Here is a 12,793-nt window from a genome sequence, read left to right on the forward strand (position 1 = left end):
CTGCTCATCTGCACTTGTAAAATTACTGCTCCCTTAAGCTGAAGCTTAAAAATTAATTCTTCCCCTTCCCCTTCAGAAGCTACCCCTGAATTGAAAAAGAGAACAATTATTAAGTCTTAGTGGGTAAGTAAAAATTTTAGTGATATTTGAAAATTGGATTTCTTATCCTTTGTTACAGGTATCTTCCTTATTTTCTGGAACAAGATGCAAGGTTACAAGGACACACACAGTCAGCTCTGTTTCAAGGTAAATGACATGAATCACCAATTGTAATAGCAAATGATCAACAATTTTGCAGTGGAGCTGCAAGAAAAATGTATCAAGGTCCACTTCCTGCAGCTGGGCTGTCAGGTCTCATTGCACTGGAGGCAACACTTCAGAGAAAGGCAGGAATCATGCAGCTGGCACACCTACTCAGTAAGACAAGGGAATACAGAGATCATTCAATGGTGGTATTTTTCTGCAAACCTTGTAGCAGTGTCTAAACTAAGATTTAAGGATTGCTTACAATTACTAAATGTATAAACAAGTAATTGTATTCCATAGCAGCTTCATTCCACAGGTAATACATCTTCTCATTTTGTCTTTCCTATTAAGGGCTCATTGGGCAAATCAATTTAATATTCTCATCCCATTCAGCACACTCGAGTCCTGGTTCATGACTACGGCTCCCAGGGGCTACAGTAGTACAAATAATTACATTGGCACTTTGCCTAGTTTGAGTTCTGTGTTTTGTTTTATTTTTTCCCTGAGTTTGCGTGAGACAGAAGTAAGATTACAAAACTCCCATCTGTGTGATAAGTTGGGCTCTTTATAGCACCTCAAAACATAATGTGAACAAGCTTGCACATCCCTTTTTATTTCTTAGCAAAACATTATATTGCTAAGATAGATTCTTAGCTAGGTTCCTCAACCTTAATATCCTGTATATGCAATTGCTAGAAGAATTGTTTTTCTGAAAAAAGTGAAGTGTGGATATATAAAGCAAATTATTCCATGGAGGTGCAAGCCCCAGCAGCCTTTTAGTTAGTGCTCTGCATAACTACACAGACGCACAAAACTATTTCTAGTCATAGTTTCTTACTTCATAGACCAGCAGGGGTGCAGGCAGAGCACCAAAGATAAGCAATGTGAGGCAATCCCTTCTGGAGACAGACTATAACTATATCCTTTCTAGCTGACAACGGAACAGTGTGAATGGGCTCCAAAAAAGGAGTACCATCCAGTCCTGAGTCAAAAGGATTGTTGATATAGGACCTTGAGGGAGGATATGTAAAGCAAAGGAAAAGAACACTTCAGGGCTTCATCAACATCTTGGAAGCACCTCCCCTCCCCAGTAAGATATCAAAAGTAAAACAACTGGATAGTAGATTTGCAGTTTATTTTATTTACTTCCTGGAAATAGCTTAAGATATAATACTTACTAAAATCTGTACGTTACCTTTGCCATAATGTAAAAGGCACAAAGGAGGAGCTGATCCAAATGTCTGTCTTTCATTAGATCAGTGCAATGAACTAATGTGAACTCAAAACATGTCCATATCTTCCTGCGCAACTCAATGGAAACATCCAGTTTTAAGCACAAATCACGCAAGCGCACACTTGCCAAATGATACACCTGGGATGGAAAACAGCACAACAGAGAGTGAAGCCAACTGAATCTTGAAATGTAGTTTTATCACAATTGTGAGTCTTAAAACAACAAAGCATGCTAGCAATTAAAGGGAAGAATTCCAGAAAGCAATTTTTTTTTTACCTGTACATGTTTCTGCATCTCAGAAACAGCAATTTGAGATGGTTGGACTGTATGTTCTCCAACTCCATGATTGTCTAGCTAGATAAGTGCTGCTACCTGTCAGTTAAGCACCTTTTGGATCCCAATTCCAGCTCTTTGTTTTCTAGTTCCAGACAAATCCTCCACAGCATCAAACACAAACATTCAAAATGTTAAAGCAAGGAAAACAACAAATCAGAATCCTACTTAGCAAAATACCATTTCCTTAACCAGAAGCAATTTGCCTTCACAACACAGAAGAGATGTCTAGCTCCCACTCCACTAGTTTTCTTGTCTCTTAGCAACCAGAAACTAGAATAGAAAACTTCCATTCCTATATTTGAAATTCAAAAATCTACAGGTAAAACCCTACTTTCTGCATGTTCAAATTCATAAGTCCAGAACTGACAGGATCTATGTAGCAATCCCTTCATACAGAGACCAAATTCGAGAGTGGTTAAAAATGAGAATCCATCAACTAAAAGCTACTCTAATAAAAAATGCTAAATGTACCGAAGCTGCCATCTTACCAATCTCTGCAAGGGGTTCTGCATGGGAGAACGTACTCAAATACTGAGTTGTCATCTCTGCCTTACAGGCTTCAGAAATACAAAGTCTGATCCATCTGGCCAGTATAATTTGACAAGCATTGTACCTAACTACTCCATCTACCTGACCACATACCTTGGGACCCCTCCAGATGAGCAGGAAGTTTGAAGAGGTCATATACTTTACTTACACCCAAGGAGATTAACCTACACAGTATTTATCAGGTTTCTTTTTAAAAACACCTCATTCAGATGAAAACCTGAGATGACCTTGACAAGTGCAACATGATTAACAGTCTTTCATTAACTGTAGAAGTTCTTTCCCCCCACTATGAGAACTAAGAACACAAAAGCATTTATGTCTGGAAGTAAAAAAAGAAGCCTTTTAATGATCTGCTCTATTGAAAAGTTCCACAAGACAGGCAGAAGAGAAGAATACCCTTTTGTGCACAAGGGTTTAAGTTCGTAACCTGTAACCAAAAGGTCAGAACTCCCTTAAGATGGGGTTTCATCAGAAGCTTGGATTTTAACTTTCTAGCAACAGGGAACAGTAGTTTTGCTTATTACATAATTTTCCAAGCACACAGTGAAAGCAGATAAAGATGCATAAAACCACTGTATGATTGAAAATTAAGCTTGCACGTTGGTTGGACATTAATTTGGACCAACTTAATTCTCATCCCTCCTCAGACAAGAGGTGGGGATAGCAGCTGTTTGATTGAAAGCAGAGAACCAAACTCCATTCTGCCTGTGAGATCCTAAAAGAAATCAGAATCTCTAAGAATAAGTTTTATTTTCTCTCTCTGTAACAAAGCACTCCAATGAATGAATCGCTCGCTGCTAGTGTTGCTAGCTGAAACTATGGCCACCAGGAATACAATTAAATAAAGAAGCAAGAAAACTCCAACAGGAAAGCGTACAAATAGTGCAGGTACTATGATTTAAGTTTCTGGAAGGCAGATTAAGACTGATCTAATCAGGTATACTCAGGGGGTTTGCTCATGTTTATGGATAAAGAAATCTTCCCTCACCTTGTCTCTCTCTAAAATGAAAATGCAAGAGAAAGGCAGCAAAACTCCTATAAGTTATTCATGCTTATTCATCCCTCAAATTCCTTCCTTCCTCTGGTAAGCAAGCATGTTATTCCTCTTTCTGAATATTGTCCCAGAGGGCTTAAGTATCCAACACAGCTTTGTGAAGCCCCACATAAGCAACCAATTCTGGACGGGTCGGTGGGTCCAGGAAACAGATGTTACTTCCAATAGAAGAGATGACAGAATGGAATTTTCAGAGACAGGAGAAGCTGAAATAAGAGTGTGTCTGAGGGTATGTCTACACTACGAAATTAGGTCGAATTTATAGAAGTCGGTTTTTTAGAAATCGTTTTTATATATTCGAGTGTGTGTGTCCCCACAGAAAATGCTCTAAGTGCATTAAGTGCATTAACTCGGCGGAGTGCTTCCACAGTACCGAGGCAAGTGTCGACTTCTGGAGTGTTGCACTGTGGGTAGCTATCCCACAGTTCCCGCAGTCTCCGGAAATGAGATTCAAAAGTTCGTGGTTCTTTTCCTGTCTACCTGGCCAGTGCATCTGAGTTGAGAGTGCTGTCCAGAGCGGTCACAATGGAGCACTCTGGGATAGCTCCCGGAGGCCAATAACATCGAATTGTGTCCACAGTACCCCAAATTCGACCCGGCAAGGCCGATTTAAGCGTTAATCTACTTGTCAGGGGTAAGTCGAAAAAAAAGGGCTTCATCGTGTGGACGGGTGCAGGTTTACATCGATTTAACGCTGCTAAATTCGACCTAAAGTCCTAGTGTAGACCAGGGCTGAGTGTGTCTGAACACTAATCAGTTACAGGAAGACAGTCTTCCCTTCAGCATGTCTAATCCATGCATCTAAGAGAGGGATGATGAAAGTTTCCCAAGTCCTAGTTCAAAACCCATTAGAAAAGAAAGAGCTCAGAGAGATTTAGAAGAGAAAACACCCTTATTTGAGGCCTTACCCCAGCCTACAGGGTCTATGTGCGTTATCTCCTCTCTCTGAGAATTTCTGGCAAAGCACTAAGGAGTTGGAGCTAGTACAGCTATCTGCACCCTCAGCAGAGCTGGGAGAAAACAAGAGGGGGAATAAAGAACCAAAAAGCACCAACAATTTGTGGCTAGCTATTGGAGATGCTGCCTGTCAACCAAGGAGATTAGAAAACAACACATCTGGCCGAAATTAGTGGATCTGAAAAGCAATTTTTTAGTAATAGGATTTTAAAGCATTTTCTGGCACAGGTGCCTTTATTAATGCCAAAGGAAAAGTAACTGAATAACACAGGAGTGTAATGGAACAGTTTGCTGAGAGACAGACAAATTTAAATATAATCAAGCATTAACAAAACAGAGCACTTGGTCAATAAAAGATTACTTCACCCACCTTGTCTCTCTAAAATAGAGAAAAACATTTAATACAAAGCAACTCTTAGCCAAGATATTTACCTTTCTGTAAAACAGTGCCATGGAGCCAGTTTTCTTTGGTTTGCTTCCTGCCGACTGATGTGCTTCCTGTGCTTGATTCATACGGGAATGGTTTGGAGATGCACCAGTTAAAGCTTGAGCAGTGAGAGGTACTTGTCCATGACTCTCCACTTTAGACTGCTGAGACAAATTCACTGAAATGGGAATCAAGGTAATCCCTCCAGTGTCGTTTGCAATACCTGAAGACATATACAGGAACATTATTTTGCAGCCAAGCTGCACAGCTGAATTGTAAATATAATCATAATTCACAGAAACAGTTAATGTTAAGATTGTTCTGCAGTGTTTGATGTCAAAGGAATCCTTGTTTCCCTGGCAGTGCATTCATAAAGGAACTACTTTATCATACTCTTGAAAATACTTAAAGGGAGGGACACTGTAAACGTGAAAGATCACACTTCCGTCTAAAAGCACTGTTGGTACAAAATTTACAAGAAACATTAAATAGTCCTATAACTGAAAGCTAGCAACATCTTGCTTATTTTTTTTCCAGTTTATTTTGTGCACAGTCAGTTTCACTGTTTCCCCTGTTATCAGTTTCTCTATCAAGCGCCAAAGGGGAGAGAAAGCACATAAATATTTTAAAATCAATTTCAGAATAAACCCCAAGACCTACTGTTTAATTAGAAAGTGTAATCTACCAGAAACAAATATTCTGAAATTGACACATTTACAATAACCTAGAGCTGACTGTCCCTTTAAGAAAACAGTTACTTACTGCAACTGTGGTTCTTCAAAATGTGATGCGGACATGTATTCTAGTTAGGTGTGTGCACTCCCAGTGCACTGGAGCCAGAGATTTTTGCTAGCAGTACCTGTAGAGGGGCTTGTGTCTTATGGCTCCTCCCCTGGCTATATGAGGTGGCGCCACCGCCACACCACTCAGTTCCTTCATAATGAAATCCCATGAGAGGCGACTCCGATGCAGAGGGGACAGATCATGTTCTCATCATACCTTGAAGAACCAGAGTTACAGTACGTAACTGTTTCTTCTTCTTCTTCTTCGAATAGATGCAGATGTGTATTCCAGTTAGGTGACTCATAAGCAGTACCACAATCTGTAGGCAGGGCTCAGAGTTTACTGGAATAGGGATCACAGGACCGTCCTTCTGAGGCCTGCATCTGCTCAGGAAGATGCAGTAATAGCATAATAGTCCATAATCGTACATATGGATGACCATGTGGCCACTTTCCAAAAGTCCAGTGAGGAAACGTCACTGAGGAATGCTATCGATGTCGCTTGCACCCTCGTGGAGTGAGCCTGTATCCACTGAGGAGGCATAGCCAAAGCTATCTCATACATAGTCTTGATACAGGATATTATCCATCTAGAGATGGTCTGTGCAGAGACTGCTTGCCCCTTCATGCAGTCTGCATATGACACGAACAGGCGAGATGAAGCACAAATGGCTTAGTCCTGTCCAGGTAAAAGGCTAGATATGACCTGACATCCAGGGTATGGAGATGCTGTTTCTCTGGGGAAGCGTGTGGCTTATGGAAAAACACGGGTAACTGCACTGCCTAATTCAGAAGAAACAGAGACCGCCTTGGACAAAAACTTTAGGTGTGGTCGCAGCATCACCTCATCCTTGGAGAACTGATTGTAAGGTGGCTCAGCCGTAAGAGCCTGTAACTCACACCCTTCTTGCAGAAGTGAAAGCTATCAGGAACACAGTTTGCTGAGACAGGATGGGCAGTGGACAAGACGCAAGGGGTTCAAACGGAGAGCCCATTAGAACAACCAGAACCATAGTTAGGTCCCAAAGAGGAACCAGTACTTGGATCCGAGGATGTAAGCGGAGAAGCCCTTTCAGAAATCTCATCACCATGGCACTGGAAAAAAAAATGCTGATACTGCTGCCAAATGTACTTAGCGAACTGAGGGCAAGGCCCGATTTCTGACGATATAACACGTACTCACAGATGCCCTGGATGGAAGCCCCTGTCAGTTGGGTCCTGCAGGCCAAGGACCACATCGAGAACCTCTTCCCTTTAAGTATGCTGTCCTAGTGGAGGACTTCCTACTGTTGAGCAGGTCTTGTTGGACAGCCTCTGAGCATTGCTCTTTCTCTTCATTCAGTATAGCAGGATGCCGGGTGCAGCCATGGTGCTGAGTGAGCAGGTTGGGATGGAAAGGAAGCAGTATGGGAGGCTGAATTGACAGAGCAAGGAGATCTGAGAACCAGGACTGTCTCTGCCATGCAGGAGCAATGAGGACGCTTGGCCCAATCTGCCTTGAGTTTGTGGATGATCTGAGGAATGATCGGAATAGGTGGAACGGCATACAAAAGAGTTGACTGCCAACTGCAGTGGAAGGCATCAGAGAGGGAGCCCAGGCTGAGGCCCCCTCAAGAACAGAATAGTCGACACTTCCTGTTTTCCCTCATCACAAACAGGTCAATCGCGGGGATATCCCCTGTTCCAGTGATGACCTGGAGGACAGTCTCCTTCATGGACCACTTGTGGCTCAGGAAGAAAAGCCTGCTGAGATGGTCTGTGAGACTCCTATGCACCCCCTGCAAGCGGACTGCTACTGGAGTGATGTCTTCAATGCAAAATTGCCACAGGTTGATCGCTTCCAGGCAGAGTAACCTGGAATGTGCTTCCCCTTGTTTGTTCACACAGTACATTGCGGTGGTATGTCGGTGAGCATGTGAACCACTGAGTGTCTGATGCAGTCCCAGAAGACAAGACATGCATTGTGGATGGCCCAAAGTTCCAACAAATTGACATGGAGTAAGGCTTCCTGTTCCAACCACTGGCACTGCACCCTCAATTAATCCAGATGTACTCCCCAACTCAGAAGGGAAGCGTCGGCAACCAATGACTTGGTCTGAGAGGGCCAAGTGAAAGGGACTCCTCGGCACACACTGTGTAGTGACTCCCAAGAGCACAAGGAATCTAGGACTGGTGGAGAAAGGCAAATCAATCTGTTCAGAGAACGCAAGGCAGGGTAGCAGACCATCCTTAGGTACATCTGAAGAGGGCGAAGGCACAGCTTACCCAACTGGATGAGTTGCATGTAAGTGGGCACATGACTCAACATGCTCAGACACACACACATAGTCGTGGAAGGCCAAGATTGTAGACTGAGGCAGAGCTGTTGAATTGCTTGGAAGCGGTAGGTCAGCAGGAACACACTTTACCTCGTGGAAACTAACAGGGGTCTAATTAACTCAATTTTTTTTTTTTTTTTGAGTGGGAACCGTGATTGTCTTTGTGGTGTTTAAAGTCAGTCACAGACGGTCAAGCAAAGGCAATGTGGTGTTGACATGGGTGAGAACCTCCTCTCTGGAGCCACCCTTCAGCAACCAGTCGTCGAGGTACAGGAGGACGTGGATTCCCTTCCTCCTGAGAGAAGCCATGACACCACTATGCATTTGGTGAAGACTCAGGGGGCAGAAGAGAGGCCGAATGGGACAATAGTGTAATGAAAGTGGCATTCTCCTACCACACAATGCAGAAATTTCCTCTGTATCAGTAGAATCGCCACATGAATGTAAGTTCCAGAGCAACAAATCAGCCATTCTGAGACCACGTGAAGAGTTTAGCCGAGAGTGAGCATGCAAAATCTCATGTATCTGATGTGGAAGTAGGAAGAGGAGAAAAAGAGGATTTGAGTGCAGCCATCTTAGTTTGTTAGAGACAGAGCAACAGTCAGGCTAACACAGAACCATAATAACGCAAGATTTGTAGAGGCAGGACTGGTGAAGTGTATGGGAAACTGCAAGCAAAGCTGTTTTTAACTTTGCCTTGAGATAACAATGGAATGTAATTGTTAGCAGGAAATGTTGAAAACAAATAAGATATCAGAAAAAAAATGTATAAACAAGGCACAGCTTTATATAATGAAAAGGTATAAATACTGCTTTATATTGTTTTGTATTTTGAAGATTTTCATAAGGACAGACACTCTGTCCAATTGTTGTCTTCCCTGCAATTGCATGAATAAAATTGTCTCTGACTTGTTGCAAACAACCTAAGAGTGAAGACTGAGTTTTCTTCCACACTGATTCACTTGTTGAGGCCGTGAAAGTTGAGAATGGGTCTCATCCATCCTTGGATTTTGGTATCAGGAAGTACTGGAAGTAAACGCTGTGGCCCTGGTGCTCCAGGGGAACTTCCTCCACCACTCCCAATGTCAAGAGAAAGCTGATCTGCTTGATGAGCAGAGTCTTGTGAGAGGGGTCCCTGAAGATGGATTTGGGGCTGGGGTGCATAGTCTGATCTGACAGCGTCTAGGACCCAGCTGTTGGGAGACAACTGAGTCCCAAGCACTGCAAAAGAGGGCCAACCAGTCCCTAAAGAGACAAAGAGGGTGGAGTATTGACTGAATCAGTGCTCTGGACTAAGGAGTTAAAATGGGTGATTAGCCAGCACTGAGGGAAGGCGTGTGGACTGTCCAAAGCCAGAGCCTGACCAATTCCTCTTGTGGGATCTATCCCTCTTTCTATAGTAATCCTGCTGTTTCGGGGGAAAGGTTGTGTGAAGAAATGCTGTGGGCGATATTGTTGCTGCTGCTGTGCCCCATAGTGGCATCTTTGTACAGATGGCATGCACCCTCCCAAGGACCTCAAGGTAGCCCCAGAATCCTTAAAGGAGTGCAAAGTGTCATCAGTCTTGTCCAAGAACCAGAGCTGGTGCTCAGAATAAGCAGTTTAAGCAATTGCTTAGGGCCCCAACCAGCTCAAGGGGGCCCCCTAGTAATTATTGGCATGTGTTGTGTGCCACCAATAAGCATTCTTCAAAAAATGCCGGAAACTCCTCATGCAAGGCCTTGGGCAACTGGTTCTTGAATCTAGACACAGCTGACCAATTGAGGAAATCATACTTGGACAGCAAAGCTTGATTTGCGATCCTCATCTGTAGGAATGATGAGATATAGATCTTTCTGCCCAGAATATCCAATCACTTGGAGTCTCTGTCCTTGGGGGCAGACTTCAACCTACCCTGGCCCTGTCATTTACTGCCATTATGGTCAGGGAATTTGGGGCCAGGTGTGAATAGAACCCCTCAAATCCCTGCCTGGGAACAAAGTAGTGCTTTTCCACGTGCTTAGCCCCTGGTGGTATCAAGACCGACGTACTCCACAGGGCTCTCACCGGCACGAGGTGCATATCATTGATCAGGAGGGCCACTCTCCCAGGGATGGCAGGCTGTAAAATGCCCACCAGTTTGTATATGTTCTCTTGGAGAAACTCCGCCTGGACGCCCAGGGATGCAGCTACCTGGTATAAAAGGTCCTGATACATCTTAAAGACCTCCAGAATAGAAGGGGAAGACGAACAAGGCAGCATGGCATCATCTGGAGATAAGGATGAGGGTCTTGGCTAAGACACAACTGGCTCTTGCTCCCGGGAAGACATACCCAGGAGGGAGGACTCCAGCGGCTCCGCAGGAAGATCGCTGATGCCTGAGTTTGCAGCTGATCTGCAGTCATTTAAAAAGGGACAGAGAATAAGACAGAGAATATCTTATTGCCCTTATGTAAATCCATGGTACGCCCACATCTTGAATACTGCGTACAGATGTGGTCCCCTCATCTCAAAAATGATATACTGGCATTAGAAAAGGTTCAGAAAAGGGCAACTAAAATGATTAGGGGTTTGAAACAGGTCCCATATGAGGAGAGATTAAAGAGACTAGGACTTTTCAGCTTGGAAAAGAGGAGACTAAGGGGGGAGATGATAGAGGTATATAAAATCGTGAGTGGTGTGGAGAAAGTGAATAAGGAAAAGTTACTTACTTGTTCCCGTAATATAAGAACTAGGGGCCACCAAATGAAATTAATGGGCAGCAGATTTAAAACAAATAAAAGGAAGTTATTCTTCACACAGTGCACAGTCAACCTGTGGAACTCCTTGCCTGAGGAGGTTGTGAAGGCTAGGACTATAACAGGGTTTAAAAGAGATCTGGATACATTCATGGAGGTTAAGTCCATTAATGGTTATTAGCCAGGATGGGTAAGGAATGATGTCCCTAGCCTCTGTTTGTCAGAGGGTGGAGAGGGATAGCAGGAGAGAGATCACCTGTTAGGTTCACTCCCTCTGGGGCACCTGGCATTGGCCACTGTCGGTGGACAGGATACTGTTCGTATGTTCTTATGTTCTAGCTGCAAGACCAATGCTTAGAGAAATTTTCTCACTTTCTGCCAGAGTGTTTCTAGCCCTGGAAGAACATAGGGCCAAGTCTACCCCTAAATATTAGGTGGACATAGCGACATGGCTCCCAGGCATGAAAAATTCACACCCGAAACATGCAGTTAAGCCAGCCTAAACCCTGGTATAGACACCACTAGATCAAGAGAAGAATTCTTCCATCAACCTAGCTAACATCTCTCAAGGTGGTGGATTAACTACAGCAACAGAGAAATCCCTTCTGTGGCTTTAGCAAACATCTATGCTATGGCACTACAGCGGCTCCACTGCGGAGCTGTAGCTCTGCCATTGTAGTGTAGACAAGACCTAAGTTATAGGCCCCTAAAATCACATCTTGATCAGCACATCTGGTCTCTCCTCCATTTAATTCCTAAGTGGTTTTAGAAGCAGGTATCCCACAAACTACTGAAGTTAAAAAGAATGGCTTTATGCCTCTTGAAAGCTTGAATTCCTAGATTTCAAGTGGTTATAAAGCATTTGTTTCTAGCCCTATGGAACTCTAAAAGTGAACTGCAAAAGCTAGTTCAGACTAGGTGGACACACTTGCGAGTCCCAAAATAAAGTGCATTTGGGCATCTGATTGTGCACAGGTCACCCCATTTACTCACTAAAATTCCTACTCAAGGCTAACCGTTTGCCAAGCCTGACATTGCAATTGCCAAGACTTCAGCATGTATAGTAATGATGCATCTTGTCTACGGGATTATAGTCCAGCTCAGTTCAACTAACACCTCTGGTTTCATCATTTTATGAATGGGACCGATAACAGGATTTGTTTAAAATACATCTTTGTCAGTCCAATCATTTCCTTCTCGGAGAGCTTTTCCATGCTTCTGTCAGGTGGAGAAGTTTCTATGGTTTGCCCTTGGAAAACCATGGGCCCTTTGTATTTCCAAAACACAGATTTCCAGCTCGGCCACGGGACCACCTTGACAGTCTAGTGCAGGGGTTCTCAAACTGGGGGTTGTGACCCCTCAGGGGGTCGTGAGGTTATTACATGGGGGGTCGCGAGCTGTCAGCCTCCATCCTAAACCCCGCGTTGCCTCCAGCATTTATAATGGCGTTAAATATATTTAAAAGTGTTTTTAATTTATAAGCGAGGGTCGCACTCAGAGGCTTGCTATGTGAAAGGGGTCACCAGTGCAAAAGTTTGAGAACCACTGGTCTAGTGCAACTTAGCTGCACTACTGTCCACGACCATCTGACAGACAATGACACCATGATGCCCCATGCATTGTCCTCGCACGTTACTGTGGTATACAGAGCTAGAGAAACATGAAGAAGCAAAGGAGAAGCCTGGAGGACTAACAGAAGATTCACCCCCAAATCCAATTGCTTGTGTCAAGAATTATGGCATTTTTATGCTGTTACTATTATTGAGGTGATGAAAGTTGTCTTCTCAGCCTTAACTTCTGCAAAATCCAAATCAGAGGAAGCATTCTGAATTTTGGGCAATCTGATTAACCCAGATTGTCTCAGCAATGTAAAATCAAGTGTTTCTCCCATGTATAGTAGTCAATGTACACATCAGATAATATAAACTGGAATTCAGTCAGAGCTGACCACTTCAATAGGAACAGTACAAGAGTGGGAGATAAAATATGCCACTCAGATGGTTTCTCTTGCTGAGGTTTTGGTTGTAACCCCAAGCAAATCACATCATGTATGGAAAGGGCCCTGTGTCCTTCATGGATGATGAAAGCAATGGAAAAGACAACAGGCCCATTATTGTCAAAGATTCCTAATGCCTCCATTAGGGATAGCAACATACCAATAACATTTAAATAA

General features: G+C 43.4%; 1 protein-coding gene across 11 annotated transcripts in view; it reads right to left on the reverse strand.

Annotated features, from left to right (window-relative positions):
* Positions 1 to 12,793, reverse strand: part of RBL1 (RB transcriptional corepressor like 1) — a 76,184-nt gene that overhangs the window by 18,533 nt on the left and 44,858 nt on the right. For 10 of the 11 annotated variants that reach the window (XM_037915485.2, XM_037915479.2, XM_037915481.2 and 7 more), the window contains 2 exons: positions 4,809 to 5,026; positions 1,442 to 1,618 (listed from right to left, as the gene is read on the reverse strand). In XM_037915485.2, the coding sequence (XP_037771413.1) occupies positions 1,442 to 1,618; positions 4,809 to 5,026 (395 nt within the window). The remainder of the gene's footprint in view (positions 1 to 1,441; positions 1,619 to 4,808; positions 5,027 to 12,793) is intronic. The other variant, XM_043527371.1, reaches the window with a different exon arrangement.

The sequence above is a fragment of the Chelonia mydas genome, chromosome 13 (assembly GCF_015237465.2).
Source record: "Chelonia mydas isolate rCheMyd1 chromosome 13, rCheMyd1.pri.v2, whole genome shotgun sequence".
Lineage (NCBI taxonomy): Eukaryota > Metazoa > Chordata > Testudines > Cheloniidae > Chelonia > Chelonia mydas.